The sequence below is a fragment of the Callorhinchus milii genome, unplaced genomic scaffold, assembly GCF_018977255.1.
Source record: "Callorhinchus milii isolate IMCB2004 unplaced genomic scaffold, IMCB_Cmil_1.0 Scaffold3, whole genome shotgun sequence".
NCBI lineage: Eukaryota > Metazoa > Chordata > Chondrichthyes > Chimaeriformes > Callorhinchidae > Callorhinchus > Callorhinchus milii.
The window spans coordinates 15,778,224-15,802,812 of record NW_024704744.1 but is presented as its reverse complement, the minus strand read 5'-3'; the positions used below and the strand labels follow the sequence as shown (position 1 = coordinate 15,802,812).

The window sequence follows — 24,589 nt, the reverse complement described above, 5'->3', positions numbered from 1 at the left end:
GCACCAAATACTAGTGCCGTGTTGCAGAGTGATTAATTAACATAGTGCTTGCATTGAGCAGGTTTCAAGTCGGGAGGACATCTCAAAGTGCTTCACAGGATTACTGAAAAACGTGTAGTGGCTGCATTTGTATGCGAACATGGCAGCCGATATACGCAAACCAATATTTCACAAATAGATATGAAATCAATAACCAGTATTATGTGGGGGGTGGGGTGTTGTTGGATACAACTTTGGAAGGAACTCCCTTCTCTGAATAAGTTATGGTGGTTCAGAACTGAATCAGCAAAAGCCCTTGCTACATCAGCCTATGTAGAGATGCAGGGAGAAATGTAATCTTTAAAAGCAGATAATCACATATAATAATATGTTGCTGCTTGCTAATTGTTAATTTTTTTTATTTGCAGGGTTGATGGTTTACCCTCGATTTCTGCTTTAAAATTTAAAGGAGCATTGCATATGGCTGTTGGCACAACAACAGGCCAGGTGAGTGTTGGGAACATCTCACAAAGCCATACTGTGCTGAGTTTACAATACAACACAATTTACCTTTGCCGTTCATGTCAGAAAGATGTCTCAAAGTGCCCAGTTGGGGGTGGAAGGCAAGGGAGATGGGGAGGGGGAAAAGGTACTCAAGTTCAAAAAGATATGTTTTGGGACGTTCCTTGAAGGAAGGGAGCAAGTTGGAAGGATTCCGGGATGAAATTCCAGAGAGCAGGAGCAGAAAGGTCACCCACTGATGGATAGGGTGGATACATGAAGCAGGCCAGTACTTGCTGAGCAAAGGGAGTGGTCAGGTCATTATTAAATAAACAAGAGTTTAGTTCAAGGACATTATAGGTCAACAGCAAATTACATTTGTATTGCACCTTTTACGTTGGGAAGACATTCCAAGGTGCTGAAAGTCATCATCTTTATAGCAATGGTCCAGTGTCTCAGCCGTGGTAATAGCAAAGCAGGTGGGGAAATGGTTGGCTTCCAGATTTTTGGTTGCTGTTGATGTCATTTTCTGCGCTCCCGTTGCTTCATTTACAAAATGACATTAGGGGTGCTTCCTACACATAGAGTGCAGCTTGATATGCTCTTCCTGCTCACAGTGCACACGTGCTCAGGAAGTGAAATCAGCGATGACCTAACAACCTGAAGTCAAGTTGTTGCTTAATGTGTAGGAAGCCAGCTGATCAGCACTGGAAGCCAGATTAACCGTGTCTACAAGACGCCAGATTTACAATGGGGAGGAGGGGATCAAAATGGGTTCTCCCTGTATACTAATAGTTTCCCTGTATACTAACAGTCTTTCAAGTGACATGATTGTTTCAAGCACTATTTCTCCTTCCCCTTCTGCTTTCCCTGACTTTTATATAAATTTAGGTTTTTATTTTATGTGAAAATTATATAGTAATTATATAATTATAGTATACCCACTTGTGCTCTCTCTCTCACTGAGAACAAGTATTAAAAATAAAGTTTATGCAAAATAGTTGACTAATGATTTTCATGGATGAGCTTAAAAAGTCTTCAATAATACTGGGTAGAGAATGGATTTTGTGTTTCTTTGTTTCTTTCTTCTTTGTGAGCTAAAAATAATTCTAAACTGAAATGTTAAATAGCTATTGTAACACAAATTCAAAAAATTAAATCTTGAGTTTTTTTTTAAAAAGTGATACATTTCTAAAACCACTGTATGCAAAAAGTGTTCCCCAGAGGGTTGTAAGGAAATTCAGCCCCAAACAATCATTACAGCTGTGCATTCTGTACTTCTGATGATTATCGTGTTTACCACTTGATAATTATTGATTCACATACCACTAATCTCCCCCGTAGTCTTGATTCTAATATCAACAATAATTCAATTAAATGATGTGTTTACCTGCTCTGCCTGTTGCATTATTATGGTATATTAACTAAGACTTTTGTGTTTTTATGTTTCATACCAGGTTTTATTATATGATCTTCGTTCAAGTCGACCATTAATCGTCAAAGATCATCACTATGGCCTGCCCATCAAATCCATTGAATTCCAGGAGCAGATGGACTTGGTGATTTCAGCAGATTCCAGGATCGTAAAAATGTGGAATAAAGATACAGTAGGTGATTCACTGTTCTGAACAAAGTACACAAGCAATCAGTGTAAAGATAGACAAGACTTAGTTGTAGCTAAGCTCTTTCATTTTTACATGTCTGATTCTATACACAAAATGGAGCAGTGCACAGGATATCACTTAGGTTGGCAACCTAATAACCCAGAGATCAGCCAGAGAGTGGGACCGCTACACACAGGCACAGTGAATGGAATCCACACTTGAAACAAATCCACCCGGCTGGACAGTATTGTTCATTTTGTGATATAAAGTTGGGCTTCCCTCTATCCAGCTGCTGAAAGACAATCCATGATGACCATATCTTCATTATTGAGATGTGCAAAATTAGGTGATTAAATTACTGTTGAGATTGAAATGCTGCAGGCAGTTTTCAGTGGTTGCATTAGCAGACATAAAAGTTTCTGAACAGAAGTAGGCCATTCATCTTTTAGTGTCTGTTTTTCCAAAATAGTCTTTTTTATTAATGCCGCTATCCATTTTTTTTCTCTCCATGCCGCTTATTCCTTTTTTACTGTTCAGATACTGATAGCCACAACAGAGTAGATTAAAAAAGACTCCAATAATTTGAAAATTGTTTATGGGAGCACAACTCAAGATTATGTGTTGAAGAATTAGCAGTGAGGTTTATCCAATTTATTTTGAACAATTCTATTAATCCAGCTTCAATTCTCCTTGTGGCAAATTCTAAACCATAACAATCTGCTGAGTAAAGAAATTCTTTTTAACCTCATTGCTAATTCTTCTGCTAATGATCTTGAGTCCATGTCCCCTGTCAATATTTTTTTAATTAGTGGCGATCATTTTTTTCTTAGCTATCCTGTCATATCCTTCAGCATCTTTGTTCAAAAATAGGGGATCTAGAGGCCAGTTAGACTTGGGTTGGGGGTTGGAAAAATCTTGGGAGTCCAACAACCACTTGCACTTATATAATGCCCTCCACGCAGGGTAGCATTGCAGAGTGCTTAAAAGTCAATTATAAAGGAAAAATGGATAAACATGTAGAGTTCAAGAAATTTATCAGAGACCATTGGTATTGATTCATAAAGGGCAAATCATGTTTGACAAATGTAATTGAATTTTTGAGGCGACAACTGAGAGCATTAATCAGTGAAATGCATTTAAACGTCAAAGACTTTTGAAAGTTCTTATATAAAGTCCTGCATGAGAGATTAATATCAAAACTAAGAGTCTGATATTAAAGACATAGTAGTGTAGCTAGCATATAATTGAGTTTACGAGTAAGATTGCACATCTGTAACCATGTGCACTATGTATTATGTTTTTTTTAAGCAAAGTTCACATTTTTTTAGAACATTGGCATGTACAGTGGATCCTGATTGTAATGTTGGTTCACATATAGTGCAAATGGAGTAGGAACCCCATTCACTGGGCATGTGTGATGCATTTAGATCATGCATAAGGGAGGGGACAGTGGAGAAGATAGGTTTGATAACATCAGTAGCAGAAGGATTATTCTTTGGAGTGCTGATACTTCCACCTCCTAACACTTGCAACATCCAGCTGTCATCCATGATTCATTTCCTTGGACATCTGGACAAAATACCAAACAATGTTTCATTAGGAAGTCTGTCTGTTCCAAATAAGGGGAATCTTTCCTGCTTGAACTGAGGGAACAGAAAGTAGAATCCGTTTAGCAGAAGACTGTTTTTTGGGGATGTGGAAAAGTAGAAACCATTATCGTTCTAATAGCCTCCAGAACCTCAGTACCTTTGTATTAACATTATAATGTTCCTAAATGCCCCTAAGGAGCCAGATAACATTTTTAACATCTGGTATAGATTAGGAACAAGAAACCCATCAAGCTGTTGTTCTGAATAGGGCTAGACAAATTTGTTTGAACAGCATTTTCTTTTAGGAATGAAGGATTGTTCAGTTAATGCTTCATTTTTATCATTAACCATTTAAGTTTTTTTTTGTCCAGCCAGGTGTCTGACACTTGTGGAAACCCATCACCACGCATAAGGGTGTCCAAACTAGACAGAGAGTTCCATGCATCCCACCTATACATGAAAATTCCTGTAGACTTCATTGACTGGTCTGCCTCTCTAAGTCCTATCGATGAGCCACGACTTGTCAGCAGTGCCCTAGAGTTCTGTGGATCTGTCTCGCTCATACTGAGATCGCCACAGAGCATTAGCCTGATTCCGACATTCCATTGCCAAGCACATCATCTTGGAGCCATTTACTTTCTCCCCCTCACTTGGTATATGGCAAGTACCAGGAACTCCCTGGGAGGCTTCCTGGTGAATAGTACAGCTCAGTATGAAATGTGTTTGAGCATTGCCACCATCTACCTGCCCACTGCTCAGATATGCATCACTACCCATGGAGCAATGGTTCCACCAGTTGGAGTTAAATAAGGTTAAAACAAAATAAGGATAGAATTGAAGGGCAAAAAAGATACAGCAGGGAAAGGGACAGGGGGGGAAATGTTAAACTCTTAATTATTTAGTACATAATGTCTAAAAGTTAAATATCTTTAATATTGTTGGCATGCATCAGTCACAAGATGTTTTTTTTAGGGAAAAGTATTTACCTCTATTGAACCAGAAGATGAAATCAATAGCCTTTGCCTGTATCCTGATTCCGGTAAGTACAGAATCAATTTGCGCATGACGAATACCGTTAAAGCTTTTTTTTCATTTGATTCATGATCAGAACAAAGGTTCAGGAGAAGAAAGTCATTCAGCCCATATAATCTCATTCTTCCATAATGAGAACAGTACCATTTTCCATTACAGCACCAATCTCTAATTGATTCCAGTCCTCTGGCCTCAACCAACTTTCCTGGTAGTACATCTTGCTGTTGGGACGTCCTCCCGACGTGAAAGACGCTCTATGAATGGAATCTTGTTGTTGTTGATTTGTGTGTATATGTGTATATATTATATAGTTTTGGGGGGGAAAAATACTTGTTTCTGTCCTAAACTTATCCTTCCTCAACTTGAACCTATGACCTCTCTCATTCTGCTGCTTTGGCAATCTGAGGTTTCCAAATATTTTATGCTCCAACGTCAGTAAATTCTGTCTGCCAAGACTGAGAGCTAATTGGCAGTGTATTCAGATGTTAATTAACTCTTAACATAAAAACCCATTGATTTCATTCCTGTGTACCAATGGCTATGTTTTATAGCCACAAATGTTCATTTCCAAGGAAAATGTGTTGCATGTGTGCATTTTGTTTTATTTTATAAAGTACACTTTTACTTTATGAAGTAGAGGTCTTCCCATCCCGGAGGCCACATAAGAATGAATGTTCAAAGTTTAGATAAGGATAAATTTGTCTTTTGTTACTGATTAGTCATAAACATTTTTTTCCTACAATGAGCTTACTGACTCCACTTGTTGTTCTTACATTTTTATTCTCTTTTGAATACTGAAGGGATTGCATTAAAGAGACTATACAAATTTGTTGTTGTATAATAATAAATTCTATTTAATCCTTTGATAGTATGTGCAGACACCCCTGATTAACCAGGGCAATCTGTTGCTTGACAGTAGAAAGGACTGGTCTAATGTAGTGAGTTATATAAGCTATCGATTGTACTTCATAAGAAACACTACAGTGCTGTCGAGCAACAAACCAGAAATTCAGTAGTTTACCATTACTGTTTTAACATAAATATAGAACAACAACTTGCATTTGTATAGCACCCTTCATGTTGGGTAGCGTCTCAGAGCATTCTTCATGCACTCAAACTGAATTAGTTTTAGAGTTGCTCAGAATATATCTAAATACATTTACCAAACATAAAAATGATGATTGGAAACTTGCTTGGATACATCTTTGGAATGCAGAATGGTACGACAGTCCAGAACACAACATTTTCAGCTCACGTTTTGTTTCAATAGTAAATATAAAGTTATTGATTTTTACTCCCAATTAAACCGAGGCAAAATGCATTCATTTGAAAACATTTGCCCCTCGTGGAAATGTACATTTGGTTTGGTGATTTAGTAAGTAAGAGTTAAGTCTTTGAGAAAGCTCCCTATGGCTCACTGAGGTATTATTACCTAAAACTAATTACCTATGTTTCAACAAAAGCAGCACTACAGAGCAATACACTCTTTAATCAGTGCTAGGTCTGCAGAATACAGGAAACTGAAAGCAGTTGGCACATGATTTATAATAGTAGAACTTGATTCAAACTACAAAACTATTATCATCAGCAAGAAATGTATGTATGTGCAGCCAACTTTCTAACCAGCTAAGTTTATACTCAGCTGATCTCAGTCAAGACGATAATTTTGGCTCTTAAGGTGAATTGTAGCATCCATCTTAAAGAAGGGGCAACCATTGAATTTAATAATTCTCAGTGGATATATTTTTTTCCACAAAAATGTTTTTAGATTCCAGTACCTGAATGAGAGTAAGGCAAAAGCAATTAAATAAAAATTCAACCTTCAGTTGCTTTCAGACTTCAAATTGCTGAACAAGTAAATTGATTCATGTTACGTTGTAGTCAAAATAATGACCTGTTTATTTTACTGAAAGATTTCTGTTTCATAAAATAATGAAACAAATTGCCAACATCAAATTTAAAATTGTAAGCATGCCGTTTACTTGCTCCACATATCAAAGGTCATTGCATCTAAATAGGGCCCCAATTATCAAGTGTTTCCATTTATGAGGGTAATTAATGCCTGAAACAGGTTACCAGGAAGCTTGGTTGAGGCCAGGATTCAATGCTATAATAAGAGGGTAGGGTGTCTATTCTAGAAAGATTAGATCAACTGGGCCAAAAGGCTTTATTCATCTGAATTTATGCTATCTGTGTGTATTTTTATTATGTAGAACTGGGTTTAATTTGGTGGCATTCAGAAGTAGGCATGAAAATGCTTTTTAGCTTATAAAAATATAATTAAAGCTGAGAGAGTTTTAAACAAAAAAAATCAAAATTTGGAATGTTTTAATGGGGGAGAAAAATACAGCTTTTTCCATGGAATTGGTGAGTCAGAATGCTATTTTGAAAGAAATTTGTAATGGCTGAGTTCCACTGTGAAGGAAAGGGGCCGGGGTGGAGAGAATCTTTTTTACCTTGCCACAGAAACCCACCTTTCTGGTTCATGGAAGAACCTGCAGGGGAATTTGTCTGAACTACCCTACAAAAAGTACAACACCACATTTCATTTATATAGCGTAGTGGTGTCCAACAAAATATCATACAAATAACAAAAATACCATAATCCAGAACTATTCAATCAAGAAAGATTTATTTTGTTCGCCAACCAAAGAGGTTTTAAGTCGAAAGGACATCCCAAGGCACTGCAGAGTATTGCAGATTTGGGAGATGGGTGGTATGGAAATACCAAATGCACAAGTGCATAAGCTTATTTGTTTTAGCTGTAGAAAAACAGGCTGATTTGTGTATCCATTAAAAATTTGATTTGTGTGTAATAGCTTGCTTTAATATTTCATGTTGTATTCCTACTTTTTCTCCAGGAATGTTTTTCCTGGCTAATGAATCACCCAAAATGACCACATTCTACATTCCAGTAAGTATAAAGGCTGGTAATTAATTTTAGTAGTTTCAGATAGGCACTTGCATTATTTTAGAGTGCAACAAATGGTTTAGAACATTGTCTTCAAATTACTTACTTTGAATATGCTTCATTACTATCACTAGAATAGAGAACTAAATTCACAACAAGTTAATCAGCCTCTTTCTCTTTTAATAAAATTGCTTGTTTTGATTCTAATTTCAACAGTAGACTTTCTCCAGCTAATCAATTGTTTTTAGCTTGCTTTGTCTAAATACATGGTCTCAACTGAGTCACATAGAACTGGTTCTCAGGTAACATGAGGCTGCTTTGCCAGACTGAGTTCAAGACCTAACCAATAACGTAGAAATTACTACTTATGTGGCAAAGTGCAAGGTGATTGATATTAAAACTAAAAATGCTAGAAAGTAATATCTCAGAATACAGTATATAGTTTGGGACACGACACGTCAAGCGACTGCCAGGATGGTGGAAGACGAACTAGGCGAACCGAACCTTTGAAACTCTCTTCCCCTCCTCTCTCATCATCACCGTAACTCGTATGAAACCCACCAACCACTCCCTCGACCCCATCCCTATCCTTACCTCCCAGCTCCACCTCCTTGCCCCTCTACTCACTGACATCGTCAACCTCTCCCTGACCTCTGATACTGTTCCCGGCCCATTAAAAACCGCTGTCATCATTCCTATTCTTTTTTTTAAAAAAAACCTCCCTGGACCCTTCCCTACTCCCTAACTACTGCCCCATCTCCAAGCTCCCCTTCCTCTCCAAGGTCCTGGGACGAGTTGTTGCTTCTTAGCTTCGCTCCTTCCTCTCCCGCCGCTCCCTTCTCGAACCCCTCCAATCGGATTTTGGTGCCGCCCACAGCACAGAAACCGCCCTGGTCAAAGTGACAAATGGCATTCTGTCCTCATCCACCGCCTCTCCTCTCACCTCAACCTCCTCGGCACTGTCCTTGACTGGTTCAGATTGTATCTCTCGCACCACCTGTACTTCATCTCCTCAAACAGCTTCTCCTCTAGCCCCCGGACCGTCACGTGCAGCATTCCTCTGGGCTCTGTCCTTGGTCCCCTCCTCTTCAATATCTATATGCTCCCTCTTGGTGACATCATCCGCAGACATGGGGTCAACTTTCACGTGTATGCTGATGACACCCAACTCTACCTCTCTGCCTCCACTCTTGACTCCAGGACCACTGCTGTGCTGACAGAATGTCTGTCAGACATCAAGTCCTGGATGAGAGCTAATTTTCTTCAGCTGAACGTCAACAAGACGGAGGCCCTCCTGATTGGCTCCTGTCAGCGCCTCCTCACCTCAGGCGCTGACAGCATCACCATCTGTGGTTGCAAACCCCACCTTGCTAAGCCAGTCCCGAACCTTGGGGTCTTGTTTGACCCTCGACTATCCTTTCTATCCCAGATCTGCGTCATAACCCGATCTGCCTTCCCCCACCTCCGCAACATCGCCCGGCTCCGACACTGTCTCACACCCCAGGCTGCTGAAACCCTCGTATTTGCTTTCATTACATCGAGGCTCGACTATGCAAACTCACTGCTTGTCGGCCTCCCCAACTCCTCCCTCCACAGGCTGCAGCTCATCCAGAACTCTGCAGCCCGTGTCCTCTCCTGCATTAGGCTCTACAACCCTATCACCCCATCCTTGCCCAACTCTACTGGCTTCCCATCATACAGAGGATACAGTTCAAGATCCTGGTCCTCACCTTCAAAGCCCTCCATGGTGTTGCTCCCCCCAACCTCTCCAATCTCCTAACCCACTATCACCCCGTTCGCTCCCTCCGCTCAGCGGGCTCCAGCCTGCTTCACATCCCCCGCCTTGCTCGCCCCACTGTCAGCAGGCGGGCCTTCCGCCGCGCTGCACCCACCCTCTGGAACTCCATCCCGCAGTCCCTCCGTCTCGCCCCCTCCCTCGTCACCTTCAAGACCCTCCTCTTCGACCATGCTTTCGATCTCCCTGCTTCTCCCTCTGCTCTCCACCCGCCCCGACCCCCAGCTTGTGACCATAACTCTGTCTGTCCAGCACCTTGGGACGTCCTCCTGGAGTGAAAGGCACTATACACATGTAATTTTGTTGTTGTTGTTTTGGTGGACCTTAGTCTTTCACCTAGCAAATTCTTATGTTCTTTTAAGAGTGTTGAGTTAGACTACATTCTTGATGAAGAAACACTTAGCTGGTTAATGAACAAAGGCATCTAGGTGTTCAGGTTCATAAATCTTTAAAACGTAGCCCACAGGTGCAGAAGGTAATCAAAAAGGCTATTGCAATGTTATTTATCAAATATCATTCAGTCCCCCAGAGTGCAGTGGAAGCAGAGACAATTGAAGAATTTCAAAAGCTTCATATACAGGGGTATCGGGGTATGGAGGTGAAATTGAGTTGCGGATTGGCTCTAATCCCGGAAAGTGGTGGGACAGTCTCGATGGGCCGAATGGCTTACTCCTGTTCCTATGTTGTACTAAAACAGTATGTGCTATTGTACATACAGTACTTGCAGAAGTGCAATTGCTTGAAAGTTGCAACTTGATTTTTCTGGCTACCAAGCTTTCCCCTGATTTCCTGGGAAAGTATTGACAGGCCAGCAATTACAAAATATCCTTGCTGGAGCACACTGAGAGATCAACATCTCCCAGCCAGAGAATGTGTGGCAAGTGTTTACCAAGGCGGTGGTAATGATGCCTCATTAATGGAAATGGTCCCTCATTTATCCTCTGTGTGATGGGAAGCCAGTGGAGTTGGGCAATGATAGAGGTGATGGGGTCGCGGAGCCTAGTGCGGGAGAGGACATGGGCTACAGAGTTCTGGATGATCTGCAGCCTGTGGAGGGAGGAGTTGGGGAGGCCGACAAGCAGTGAGTTTGCATAGTCGAGCCTCGGTGTAATGAAGGCGTGTATGAGGGTTTCAGCAGCCTGCGGTGTGAGGCAGTGGCGGAGCCGGGTGATGTTGCAGAGTTGGGGGAAGGCAGGGTTTTAAGAAAGTACAGTGGAAGCCATTTAAGGCTGACACGTTGGGGCCAGCCGTTTTGTCCAGCTTGAGCGGCGTCTGGGTTTAACCAAAGTGCTTCCCGCCCAGCAAAGCGGCAGCGGCATATCCTCCCTCCATTTGCCGTTCCCATTTGATAGGAAGGGAACCAATGAGTGGCGGCTCTGAGGTGATTGACAGCCTGGAGGACCCTTTCCATTCATAATTGACTCCAGGCTTGTCAATTGTGAGTTGACTTTTTCCCCGCATTCCCCACTTTGTTTCTTCTCCATTCCTCTGCCCCTCACTGATTGACAGCCCAGAGCCACTTGTGATTGACTGGAGTCCAATGTCAATCCATCAAAATTTGACTCCTCCCATCCCAGAGCCGCTCATGGCTGAATGGAGCTGCGTGAGACAGAGTGAGTGTCCCCAGCGGTGACCAGCATGGAATTTTGTTTTGCCCGAATTAGCCAACATATTTAAAAAANGCTGAAAATACAAAGTAAATCAGGGCTGGGCGTTTTATCCAATTTACTTGACGTCCGGTTTAAGCGGTTTCCATTGTACTTTTAAAGCTCTTTACTTACTACCCTTCTGGTTGATACCATTCAAAGAGAGGAGATTGGCATATTCTTAGACAGTAATTCACATATCAAAGTGGAAGGTCATTGTGGTTCAGTGAGAGTGTTTTTTTGAGTAAGTTACTGTAGGAGAGCCCCATTATAAGTCTCTAGTTGAGATCTGTAAAATGCAAACCCATCTTGTAATGAGCATGATCAGCAATGCTTCTGCATTCCGATGTCACTGACTGATCGCATAATGATAACATCTCCATCGGTACAGATTTGCACACTGAATCACAATGCTTGCTTCAAAAGTTATTGCACTTGTTGCTTTATTGCTCTTAAAAGCAATGGTGAGTTTTAAAACATAACATTGTGATTTGAAATGAACCAGCTGTCTGTCTGCACATTTTACAATACAAATTTACACTTGTTTGACACCTTTCACACTGGGAGAAATGTTTTTGCTAAGTATGCCCTAATTGCCCTATAACTACAGCAGCATTTAACTGACACCCACTGTATTATCTTTTTATCTGTTTTGCTAGGAGAAAATGTTTATTGTAGGAGGAAGCTTACTATAGTTTTTAAATTAAATCATAGGCTTTGGGCCCTGCTCCTCGCTGGTGTTCATTCTTGGATAATTTAACAGAAGAACTGGAAGAAAATCCAGAGACCACAGTCTTTGATGATTATAAGTTTGTCACGAGAAAGGATTTAGAAAATCTGGGTAAGTATTTAAGGCTTGATTTTTAGATTTGAGACTTAGTTCATTTATGAAGCCAGTTACATAAAGGGCCAAGTTTGTTTTTATATAAAATGGCAGATTCCATTTGATCTATGGTAAGTTAGCTTCTCAAGTAAGAACAATTAGATTCAATGGCTCTCGGATAACCCAGGCAGGAGAAATCAGATTATTTTCCCAAACTTTTCAATTCTCTTTGGTAAACCTTGTTATAAATTCTATTGTACAGCACAATTACACCAGAAAACAATACTTCCCAGCCCAGGCATATTCTCTCTTTGATGCATTTATCGTTTCCCCTCAGGCATATTTTCTCATTGATGCATTTATCGTTTCCCCTCACTATGCTGCACAATAATTTTGTGATTTCCTATGATCTGTGTCTTTTTACTACAGGTCTTGCTCATCTTATTGGCTCTTCACTGCTTCGAGCCTATATGCATGGATTCTTTATGGATATTCAACTGTATCACAAGGTTTGTACGTTTATTTGAAACAAGCTATTTTGATGCCCAGAATGATGTTAGAATTCAACAGCCTATATTTATACAGTGGCATTCATGTAAAAGAATATCTCAAATACTTAGCAATGACGGGAGTGCATACTGAGTAAGAAGTGGAATGAATTTAGATGTGCTGAAGGGATGTTTTTAAGATTTTTTTAAAAAGCGGGAGAGAGGTACTATGGGAAAGTGATGGTTGAGAAGGGAAGTAAGACACCGGCAGCCAATTTGTCAAGAGTGGAGAGTGCAGGCTGTGATGTAGTGCTGGAAAAGAATATGGGATAAGGAATGTACAGAATTGAGATTTCAATCTTTCTAATTTACAAAAATTCCATGCCCATATTTCCATGGACAACAATAACTTGTATTTATGTAGCGCCTTTGAAGCTGGGTTTTGTGACGGAGCTAGAAATGCCAAAAAATGTTGGCCTGCCTAGATCCCAAGATGAATAAAACAATCTTGGAAGAACTCATCAATATCTAATACCTTGGGTTGTTTTTCTGCTCCTTAATTAGTTTTATTTTCTTGACTACAGATGGTCACTAATCATTGTTTGTTGTGAAATTGAAAGGTAAAAGCCATGGCAAATCCATTTGCCTATGAAGAGTACCGAAGAGACAAGATCAGGCAAAAGATAGAGGAGACACGTGCTCAAAGAGTCCAAGTGAAGGTAAGACTGAGGACATTGTTAAGTGTTAAGAGGACATTTTTTTCTACAAGAATAAATAGATTTTAGTAAAACAGACAATTAATATTCTGTGAAAAGTAAATTGATTTAGTTTGTTCAGTAAGAAATGTGTGCGTCTGTGATACTGAGTAAATTTTGTTGATTTATAGAAAGTTAAAATTAGCACCAATTTACAGTTTAATGCTGTTTTGTGAAGTTTTATTATTTTTTAAAGACTATAACCCTCAAATAATTTAGTTGCTAAAGAATTGTTTCACACTGAACCTAGTGGTTTACTCTTGTGAAACACTGTAAACCTGCTTTACAAAAGAGTTATACACTTTTATAGATGATTACTGGGCTGGATTAATTTGATTTCACATTCTGCTCTTGATTTCCCAAATATAATAATAATAATCCTTGCATTTGATATAGCGCTTTTCACGTCGGGAGGACGTCCCAAAGCGCTTCACAGAACAAACTGGGCGAACGCGGCAGCCAATTGCGCACAGCAATGTCCCACAAACAGTCGTAGTTTGAAAATGACCAATTTAATTATTGTTTTTGGTTTTGGAGGGATTATTATTAGGCTCTGTGTGGAGTAAGGAAACTTGCCCAAGGTTTCGCTCTGCCTGGAATTGAACCCAGGTCTCTTGCTTGCAAAGCGAGTGCTCTAACCACTGAACTACAGGATTTTAAAAAAAATTCTGATTCTATTTGACAAGAAACCCAAATGGAGTTTACAAGTGAGTCAATTCTCCTTAGTCCAGAATCAAATGGCCACTGATACAACTTGAATAAAGCATTGTTTTATTATGGCTGTAAACTCATGACCATGTGAGTAAAATGTGAATTATAATGGTTTGGCCATGATTTAGGGAAGAGATCTTTACCAAGACCACTTGTATAATCCATGACAGAAAGCAACAGTGACTTCTGTTGGTCAGTGTAAAACATAAGGACTTCATTCTTGTCCAGTTGGTAGACACTGCTTAATATCTAATTGAGACATAAGGATTAATAAAGTGTAAACTCAATCTTTAATGTGTGCTGAATTAGATATTAATTAACAAATGCATGTCTGGCAGGCAATTAGTAAGATTAGTATTGGTCAAGGGAAGAGGCAGATAGATAGTTTTTTTTATATATCAATAACATTCATTCAAAATTCTATCAACAGAAACTTCCAAAAGTAAACAAAGAGCTGGCAATGAAGTTTATTGAAGAGGAGGAGGCAGAAGACCAATTACTGCGAAAAAAGAAGGGCAAGGTAGGTCATTAAGTAATTAATATATTGTGAACTTTTGTTAATTTATATTGATCTATTTTCTTGTGCAACTACTATATTAAAAATTATGAGAAGTCTCAGTACCTGATGTCGCAGTGAGAAGTATGATGCTGATTAAAATGATGCGTAATCTGAATGTGTGAATAATATAGAAACTGGTAATTTGTAGTTGTGCATTTTGGTACTTTACTTCCACATAAGTGATCTCATTGAACATGTAGCCAAGAAATCCAATTCATAGCAGAGACCTAAAGATAAAATATATTCTTTAAATTCTGTCCCTCTTAAAACATTTTATTTTGCAATAGTAGAGGCTATTATTCACACTAACTGACCAGTCGCATGGTGAGGATAATCAGTGGCATGCAAAATACAAATTGGCTACAATTCTGAGAAGATTTCTTCTATCAGTAATTATTCAGTCACTATAGTACCCCACTGTGCCAACCTTCTCTCCCACTCCCCCATCACAGCATTTGCTACTCTTGTGTTTCAAACTTTCTCTTTTTGTCCTCCGTCTTCTCTTCCCATCTCATCTCTTTCTCTCTTCCCCTCCCAGTCTTTGTCTTTCTCTCTGGCACTCTTACTCTTTCTTCACCTCTGTATCTCTACTCCTCAATTTCTCTTTCCTCTTGTCTTTCTTTCCCTCTTCCACCTTCTCCCTGCCTCTTCCCCTTTTTCTTTTTTTTCTCTTTCCGCTTGTCACTTTCTCTCTTTCCCCCCCCCCCCCCCCCCCGCAGTATCTTTTTTCAGAAGCCTCAACTCCACGACCACCGATGTCCTGACAGTCTGCCTGTCTGACATCGAGTCCTGGACGAGAGACAACTTTCTTCAGCTCAACGTGCGCAAAACTGAGGCCCTCCTGATTGGCTCACGTCAGCGCCTCCGCACCTCAGGCGCTGACAGCATCAGCATCCAAGGCTGCACTCTCCACCTCTCAGAGCCAGTCAGGAACCTCAGGGTTCTGTTCGACCCTGAGCTGTCCTTTCTTCCCCACATCTGCGCCACAACTGGCACCGTCATCCACCACTTCCGGAACATCGCCAGACTACGGCACTACCTCACCCCTCACGCTGCTGAAACACTGGTCCACGCCTTTATCACCTCAAGGCTGGACTATGGGAACTCTCTCCTCGCCGGCCTTCCCGGCACCTCCCTCCACAAGCTGCAGGTCATTCAGAACTCTGCAGCTCGTGTACTGTCCCGCACCAGGCTTCGGACCACATCACTCCCACCCTCGCTCGCCTCCACTGGCTCCCCATCCCCAGAGGATCGAATTCAAGATCCTCATCCTCACCTACATTCACGGCCTTGCACTCTCCGACCTAGTATCCCCCTGCCCGTACCCTCCGTTCCTCTGGCTCCGGTCTGCTCCACATGCCCCGCCCTAACCGCCTTACCATCGGTGGCCGGGCTTTCAGCCTCTCAGCCCCTAGGCTCTGGAACTCCATCCCCCAGTGCCTTCGCCGCCTCCTCCCTTTCCTCCTTCAAGGCCGGTCTCAAGACCTTTCTCTTCAACCGTGCCTTCAGCTCCCCTCTCGACTCTCTACCCCCTCCTCGCTCCCTCCCCTCACCCTGACCATCTCCCCCCTGCTCGGGTCCCGACCCAACTGTCCAGCGCCTTGGGACGTCCTCCCGACGTGAAAGGCGCTCTATAAATGCAATCTTGTTTTTTATTTCTAAGTCTCCCTGTTTCTACCCCACATTATATCTGCCTCACACTGTTATTGAGCAAGTATTGTGGGTTTAGCAATCTCACACACAACTCCATTCTTCTCTCTCTCTTCCCCGTCCCCCCCGCCCCCAGAATCATGCAGCCCCAAGTACACTTCAGCCTACATACATGGATAGCTGGTGGGCATTGAAATGGCATTTTTACTGAACTATTTGTTTTTGCTCTTTTCCCTTCTACAAACTGTCGTGCACCGGAAATCACCTGGTTTGACGTCAACAATGTTCTTAAATAGATTATTTTACTTGTGTGAACTTGTGGTCTTTCATTGTTAGTGTGTAAGCAGAAACTGCGCTGTAGTAAACTGGCACTCTGAAGGTCAAGTTTTCCCTTACATTTTTGGTTTTGCCCTGCTTTTTAATTTCATGCCTCTGATGTTACATGGAAAACATCTGCTTTTTATATTTCTTGTTAGGCGAATGAAGTACTTTTGTACATTTCTGACACTAGTTCAAACCATCTAGTTCAATAATCAACAAATATTTGTAAGAAAAAGTTGAACAATGATTTGTGTGCTTACAGTAAGATGTAAAAGAGACGAGATAAGCACTGCTAAAGATTGAGAAATTGTTTAGTTGTTACGATCATCTGCTGAGTCATCCTTTTGATGTCAAAGATACTCTCCCATATCAATCGTTATGCAAGATTGGTAAATTTATGTTCATTGTCCACGTCAGTCTAGGTGATTATTCTTTTTTAGTTGACCTGCATTAATCTGAATGAGTCCTTTTTCATTCTCACCTGATAATAAATCACTAATTGATTTGTGCTAGTTTAAATATAGGAGTTACTGTTTGAAGCGCTTAAAAATCATTAATGTTTGTATCTGTAAACACTTATACACACACATTTGTGCATGATTTGGAATATTGCAGCATGAATGGTGCCTCACCCTTACTTTTAATGATGCCTCAAACCTGGTTTGGAATGCAAAGTGAGTTATGCAGGGAACCCTATATGAATCACACTAACCTTCTAGATAATCTCGGATCAGACCTATGTTCTTATAGGACATTGTGATATAAATCTGGATCTGTGGAGTTGCATTGTACATTCCAAGGCATTTTTTTCAGCTTCACCGCTTTGTATGCTGCTAATTTCCTGGTTAATGCTTTTCAATTCTACAATCCTGCGCTTGAAAATATTTTGTCTAAACCCCCCCCACCCCTCCTAGAACTCCTAGTTTTTGAACCCTCCATTCATGTGAACAATTTGATTCAATCAACTATTAATCCTTTTAATAATTCTGAAAGCTTTGATTGGGTCGCCTCAGTTTTCTTTTTTCAGCAAGACCAAGTCTAACCTCTAATTTAGATTCCCAAGGCCTGGTATTTTTCTATGTCTTAGACTACATACACTCAAAAGCAAAGATATCCTTGATGGCTATGTCAATTGCATGCAGTAGTAGTAGTGTGGATGTGTGGAGAAGTTGACTTTAAGCAAACAAGTTTAAAAGTTATGTTGATGTGCTCTTGGACCCCAGTATCTTGTTAGCCTGTTTTACTGCAGCCACACACTGGTCTGTTATTTTCCAGTGATATCCCCCAAATCACCACTAAGAAGAAGAAGCACTTGTATTCATTTCCCAATAATCCCTAAACCTTTCTAGATTAATTGTAATCATAACTGTTTCAGTTAACCAATTCTATTTTAAATGCTATATATCTTAACACAATATAACACTAACTTCAAGTTTGTCTCCATGACTGCCCCAAATAATCTTGATATTAACTTCTGTGAAGGGTCGAAAGGATCACCTCTTGGTAAGGGAAATGAAAATCACAGAAGTGAGTGAACTTTCAAAAGTCTTTGAACAACAGTTCAAGAGAGGTATTGACTGAGGACAGTGTTGGTGGTTGGAGAAGGGGAGGGGGACGATGCTAAAGAACAGTGGAAAAGGGTCCAACTTGTTTGTAAAAAGTGATGTTTGTAAATGCCATGACGAAGTATAAATCATGTTGTTTGCCAGAATCTACCCAACATTCTCCGAGATGAGCGGTTCAAGGTCATGTTTGAAAACCCAGACTTCCAAGTGGATGAAGCCAGTGAGGAATTCCGGCTCATAAATCCAATCGTGTCCAAAGCCTCAGAAAAGAGGAAGAAGAAATTAAAGCAGTTACAGGAGGACCCAGAGGCTGAACAGGTAACTTCTTGTAATAACAGTCATGTTTTTAGCTATAAAGCTTCTAAACAAACAGTAAAAGTAAGATTATGTGTGTAGATGTTTAATCTGTAGCTTCAATAATATTTAGAATTTGAAAATTATATTGCGATCTTCAGTATGATACTGGGAGCTGATTTTGCATGGTGGTACAAAATGAATGGCCTGTTTCTGTGCTGTACATTCTGTGTAAATTTCTCTATGTAAGCATGAAATGCACCGCATTCCTTGGTTGCAAGACTAATTGCTTACTGCCTCCAATGGAGCCTGCTTTTGTGGTATAAAATTCTCATCAATCTAATACAGCAATTCAAGCTGGTGTTAGCTCCTATGCAAAATGCCCTTTGAGGCATCCTGCACGGTCCAAATGTATAATAATCGTGTGGAATATGTTGCCGGTAAGGGTTTGCATATCATTAAACATAGGTTGCTGCTGGTTTTGAATGATGAAGTGATTTATTTTGTTTATGTAAAATATACCCAGTTTCTCATTCCCTTATTCCTTTTTTAGGTTGCATTTTTCCTTCTAGGTTCTTTTAATTAAATGGCATCATTGTGAGCATGGGACTGTGCTGCAAAAATTAAGCCAGTCATTGGAATAAATATTTTTATTCTCCTTTCTTCCACTACCAATTGTCCAATCTCTCTTTGGAACTGTAGAATGATTCACATACAGTTTGAATATACTGCTCTATCTATAATATATATGTTATATATAATGTTTTTTTTATAATTTGTATCTAAGTATGTCTGTCTAATGCTGCAATAATGATTGGTGTTCAGGAGGAGCTAGAAGGAAAACCCAGTGATGAGGAGAGCTCTGATGATGATCGAGGCTGGGTTGAAGAGGTACAAAGACAGCATAAACTCTTACGCCACGAACAAAAACTGAAGCGCCAGGAGCGAAGTGAGCTTGACAAACAAACTCGTTTGCAACCTAAATTCTTTGAGATCAAAGCCGGAGAAGAATTCAGAAGCTTTAAAGACACGGTTCAAAAACAGAAGCTGCTGAAGTGAGTGTTGCCTTTTTTTTTAAACTTTCTGATAATAAATGTACAAAAAATTATTTTAATTACAGTATTAATATATAACAAATATTTTTCTTTCTTGATTGAACAGTCACCTGTGACGAGACCTTTTCTGCCACATGATTCTGCTGAGCGTTTAGCAGTGTGGGACCTTTAAGACTTTTTTTGTTCCCATTGGCCACAATTTAATAATAATAGTAATCCTTGCATTTGATATAGGGCCTTATGTCATTGAAACGTCTCAAAGCGCTTCACAGAATATACTGTAAAGTGGATTGACTGTGTATTTTGTGGGTGAAACGTGGCAGCCAATTGCACAGAGAGGGGGTCCCACACGCAGTCGTGGATTGAGTGTCCAATAGTTTTTTTTGAGAAATGATTACCCCTGGAAAGCAATCCACCAATCGACTAACAACCAGGTTCCTACATAAATATTTAAATGTAAATTTAAACACATTTAAGTATCGTCTTTGTGGAGGCAGAGGGCATGGCTGATGTACTAAACGAGTACTTTGCATCTGTCTTCACAACGGAAACGGATGCCCCAAATGCCACAGTATTGGATGACAGGGTAGAGGACATAGATCAGATTACTATAGACAGAGAGGAAGTTCTGAAAAGATTGACTGGGCTCAAAATTGATAAGTCACCAGGACCAGATGGGTTTCACCCAAGGTTGCTGTGGGAGATACGGGTTCAAATAGCGGAGGCTTTGGCCATTATATTTTAGTCGTCATTGGACACAGGAGTGGTGCCAAGAGACTGTAGAGTGGCTAATGTTACCCCACTCTACAAAAAGGGGCAGAAAGACAAACCCGGAAATTACAGGCCAGTCAGCCTAACTTCGATACTAGGAAAGCTACTGGAGACCATAATCTGGGACAGAATAAATCTCTACTTAGAGGAACATGAGGTCATTAGAGACAGCCAACATGGATTTGTTAAAGGCAAATCTTGCCTAACAAATCTAATAGGATATTTTGAAGAGGTGACTGCGAGGGTTGATGAGGGAAATGCGGTGGACATTATTTACATGGATTTTAAAAAGGCTTTTGACACAGTACCGCATAAGAGGTTAATACAAAAGCTGGAGGCCCACGGTATTAAGGGGACAGTAGCCGTTTGGATTAGGAACTGGCTGAGTGACAGAATGCAGAGGGTGGTGGTTAATGGGTGTTTCTCGCAATGGAAGGAGGTGTGCAGCGGTGTCCCCCAGGGATCGGTATTGGGACCACTGCTCTTTCTAATATATATTAATGATCTGGACTTGGGCATAGGGAGCACTATTTAATAGAAGATTGTGACGGACTACAGGCAGACATACACAGAATGGCGGAATGGGCTGACATGTGGCAGATGGATTTCAATGTAGATAAGTGCGAGGTGATACACTTAGGTAGGAAAAATGATAGGAGGCAATATAGACTTGGTAGCTCAATCTTAAGGGGGGTGAACGTACAGAGAGATCTGGGCATTCAAGTAAGCGATTCATTGAAGGTGGCAGAGCAGGTAGATAGGGCAGTAAAAAGGGCATTTGGTGTACGGAGCTTCATTAGTAGGGACATAGAGTATAAGAGTAGGGAAGTTATGCTTAATCTGTACAAAACACTGGTTAGGCCTCAGCTGGAGTACTGAGTCCAGTTCTGGGCACCTTACCTCAGGAAGGATATTAAGGCACTGGAAAGGGTGCAGAGGAGATTCATGAGAATGTTACCAGGAATGGGGAACCTTAGCTATGAGGACAGGCTGGAAAAGTTAGGACTTTTCCCATTAGAGCAGAGAAGGTTACGCGGGGACCTGATAGAGGTCTTCAAGATCATGAAAGGTTTCGACAGACTAGATAGGGAAAAGCTGTTTCCGCTGGTAGATGTGTCTGTGACTCGTGGTCAGTCTTAAGATATCTACCAAAAGAAGCAGAGGGGAGATTAGAAGAAATGTTTTCACTCAGCGAGTTGTTCGAATTTGGAATGATCTGCCCAAAAGGGTAGTGAAGTCCGATTCGATAACAGCTTTTAAGAGAGAACTGGAAAGGTATCTGGAGAAGACAGGTTTGCAGGATTATGGGGAGAAAGCTGGTGAGTGGGGTTAATAAAAGTCAGTTGCTCTGTCAAAGAGCCGGCACAGACTCGATGGGCCGAATGGCCTCCTTCTGTGCCGTAACATTCTATGATTCTATATATTTAAATATCAAATAGCTTTGCTCTTGTACCATTACTTGCATTAATTACATTTCAGATCCATTTCAATGTATTTCATAGAATCATAGAGAACAGAAGGAGTCCATTCGGACCATTGCGTCTGTGCCAGCTCTTTGAAAAGAGCTTCCAATTCAATCCCTCTCCCCGCTCTCCCCATATCCCTGCAAACTCAGACATGCTCAAGAGTCACCATCTCTCACTGTAGAGTTATAATGTGATTTTAAAAAGCAGTATGTGGTATTTGTTGCCTTCTGAAGAAGGGGATAAAGAAAGTGAATACTATTTAAATATTCTATGATCATTATCCAACGTAACATTTTACTGGTGAACGTTATGCTGGCATAGAATTATAACTTTCCTGCGACTTGCAGAAGTCCACAGAATTCTTCAAATTTCTAATCACCTTATTGTTAAACTACACAGGACAACATTTGAAGATCGCTTGAAACATGAGGAAAAGGCTGGAACTCTCCATCTTGCTAACACCAGTATAGGCAGCAAGCAGTTGACATTCACTCTTAAAAAGGTGAGCTAATGTATTTGTTTGGGTAAAAAAAATTAGATAAGATAATTCTGTCACCTTGTTGGTAAAGTTAACAATTCACTAAGAAGGGGAAGCATTTGTATGATTTACCATATAATTCCACATTTCCTAATACTCGTAAGTTCATGACATGAAACTGGGTCAAGTTTGACACTAATTGAAAGTCATTTGGGGTGTAGGGGTACCGGGTAAAAGTTGATTGGATTTTACTTTGCTTCTGGTCCATTCTACACCTGACCTTAAAAGTGCTTGATTATGGTGCAATGTACTACTACAATAAAAATTTGCATTTGTATAGTCAGTAGCATCTGAGAGTGCTTACCAGAGATGTGGTTTGCTGCTGAGCTGGAAAGGGGGGATTGGTGACCAAAGGCACAGTGGCTGAAATGTACCAAAACTGAAGGGGGGTGGAGTAAGAGATGTTCTCTTCTCAAGACAGATCATTTATTTTGAGCAATAAAATGACCAAAAATAAATGTGCTTTAAAGAAACTGCCAACTCCCTGAGAACCGAATGTAACTTAAGTATATCAAAAGTAACAGCAACTGTTGCATGGCTCTGAAAAACTTAAATTAACTTTAAATTAAGAGACCTCGTTACAGGGTTTGGCTGTGTTTAGTACATTTTTACATTAAAAAATTATACTTCCGGATTGGTGACATGTCACAAGACTGGTCTGGATGAAGAAGGCTCTTTGGCCTATCTGATCTCATCCCTTCAGAACACCCGTCCCCTCAACTATTTTCTAGTAATTTTAATACTTCATTATGTAATGTCATGCCTCTTATTTGTTCAGTCTGAGCAACAAAAGCAGCAACAACAGGCTGAGAAGCTGCATCGCGAAGAGAGAAAAAAGCTTAGACGTTCTGCAGGACACCTTCAAGGCAATTCAACAAAAAGAAAATCATTTCACTGAAGCAAAGAAGGTCCCTGAGAATTTATTTGTCTCGTGGAATAATACAATACTGAATAATGCGGAAGCTGGTGACCTGAGCAGTTCCGAGTGAGTAAACGCACAATCAGCCAAAATAAAGCCCATAATAAGTCTGCAGCCATTTTGGAAACTGTTCCACCTGCTGCTGCAGATTAAGACAACTTTGAAGTACTGAGGAATGTGAGATATTGAGAATGATTTGTAATTTTGTCGCTCTCTACTGTACATGTACAGTAATATATTGCATTATCATTTTCAGTATCATGCTTTTTTAATAAATGTTTTATAACAGTGTTCAACTGGGTCTTTATCTTTCTAATCTACTTAAGTGGCATTTTCTTCCATCCACCAACATGCAGCAACTTGTAAAGAACCTGATCTCTTCAATGAAACCAGGAAATAAGTGGGCTTGTATGCTGTTGATATGACATGGCCATTACACAATGGGAACAATGGTCTTTCTGCTGTAGCAGGTATTTTAAAGTGATTTTTGTTTCCCATTACATTTTTAAGAGGGTGTGGCATCTTTTGATGATTGATGAATGTTGGCTATGGAATTCAGCATTTGCCAAATGAAAATATTGCACAGAATTCTTAAGCATTACTGTCAAAACAAGTGCCTGGCTAATACTTTCTGGAATTAGTCATAATTGTCTACAAATCCCTTCGCCCTGGAACGTCCCTACCGCTGGCCTGCTTTACCCTTATCCTTAAGTATTTTGGTCTTAGACAAAAGTCAGTATCTGTGTACAGGTATTACACCACCTATTATCAGATCACTTCTTAAACATCATTTACAAAAGAGAATCATACATATTTGTGCATCCTTGGGAAAGTTGGGCCTAGAGAAATAGTTGAGAAAGCTTAAATTATTGCACTGTACTTATTGCACAAGTGTAGATTTGTCAGACTCTGACAATATTGGGAGATGTTGATCTCCAAGTTTGCTGCAACGTCGTCCGGCTCTGCCACTGTCTCACACCGCAGGCCGCCAAAACCCTCATACATGCCTTCAGTACATCGAGACTCGACTATGCAAACTCACTGCTTGTCGGCCTCCCCAACTCCTCCCTCCACAGGCTGCAGATCATCCAGAACTCTGCAGCCCGTGTCCTCTACCGCACTAGGCTCCGTGACCCTATCACCCCCATCCTTTCCCACTCCACTGGCTTCCCATCACAGAGGATACAGTTCAAGATCCTGGTCCTCACCTTCAAAACCCTCCAAGGTCTTGCTCCCTCCTACCTCTCCGACCTCCTAACCCCCGACCACCCTGTTGGCTCCCTCCGCTAAGCGGGCTCCATCCTGCTTCACGTCCCCCGCCTTGCTCGCCCCACTATCGGCAGGAGGGCCTTCCGCCACTCTGCACCCACCCTCTGAAACTCCATCCCACAGTCCCTCCATCTCGCCACCTTCAAGACCCACCTCAAGACCCTCCTCTTCAACCGTGCTTTCGAACTCCTTGCTTCCCCACCCTACCTCAGCTCGGGTCCGTAACTCAATCTGTCCAGCGCCTTGGGACGTCCTTCCGACATGAAAGACGCTATGCAAATGTAATTTTGTTGTTGTTCTTTAGGAAGACATTTTTAAGAACACTTGCTTTGAATCGAGAACAGCTTC

At 40.8% G+C, this 24,589-nt stretch overlaps 1 protein-coding gene across 1 annotated transcript in view; it reads left to right on the top strand.

Annotated features, from left to right (window-relative positions):
- Positions 1-23,263, top strand: part of nol10 (nucleolar protein 10) — a 37,550-nt gene extending 14,287 nt beyond the window's left edge. Inside the window, exons 10-21 of the mRNA XM_007897090.2 lie at positions 408-486; positions 1,938-2,087; positions 4,646-4,712; positions 7,567-7,619; positions 11,772-11,898; positions 12,310-12,389; positions 12,989-13,087; positions 14,265-14,354; positions 18,074-18,247; positions 19,049-19,278; positions 21,915-22,017; positions 22,832-23,263. Coding sequence (XP_007895281.1) covers positions 408-486; positions 1,938-2,087; positions 4,646-4,712; positions 7,567-7,619; positions 11,772-11,898; positions 12,310-12,389; positions 12,989-13,087; positions 14,265-14,354; positions 18,074-18,247; positions 19,049-19,278; positions 21,915-22,017; positions 22,832-22,951 — 1,372 coding nt within the window. The 3' untranslated portion in view covers positions 22,952-23,263. The remainder of the gene's footprint in view (positions 1-407; positions 487-1,937; positions 2,088-4,645; positions 4,713-7,566; positions 7,620-11,771; positions 11,899-12,309; positions 12,390-12,988; positions 13,088-14,264; positions 14,355-18,073; positions 18,248-19,048; positions 19,279-21,914; positions 22,018-22,831) is intronic.
- Positions 23,264-24,589: the final 1,326 nt, after the last annotated feature.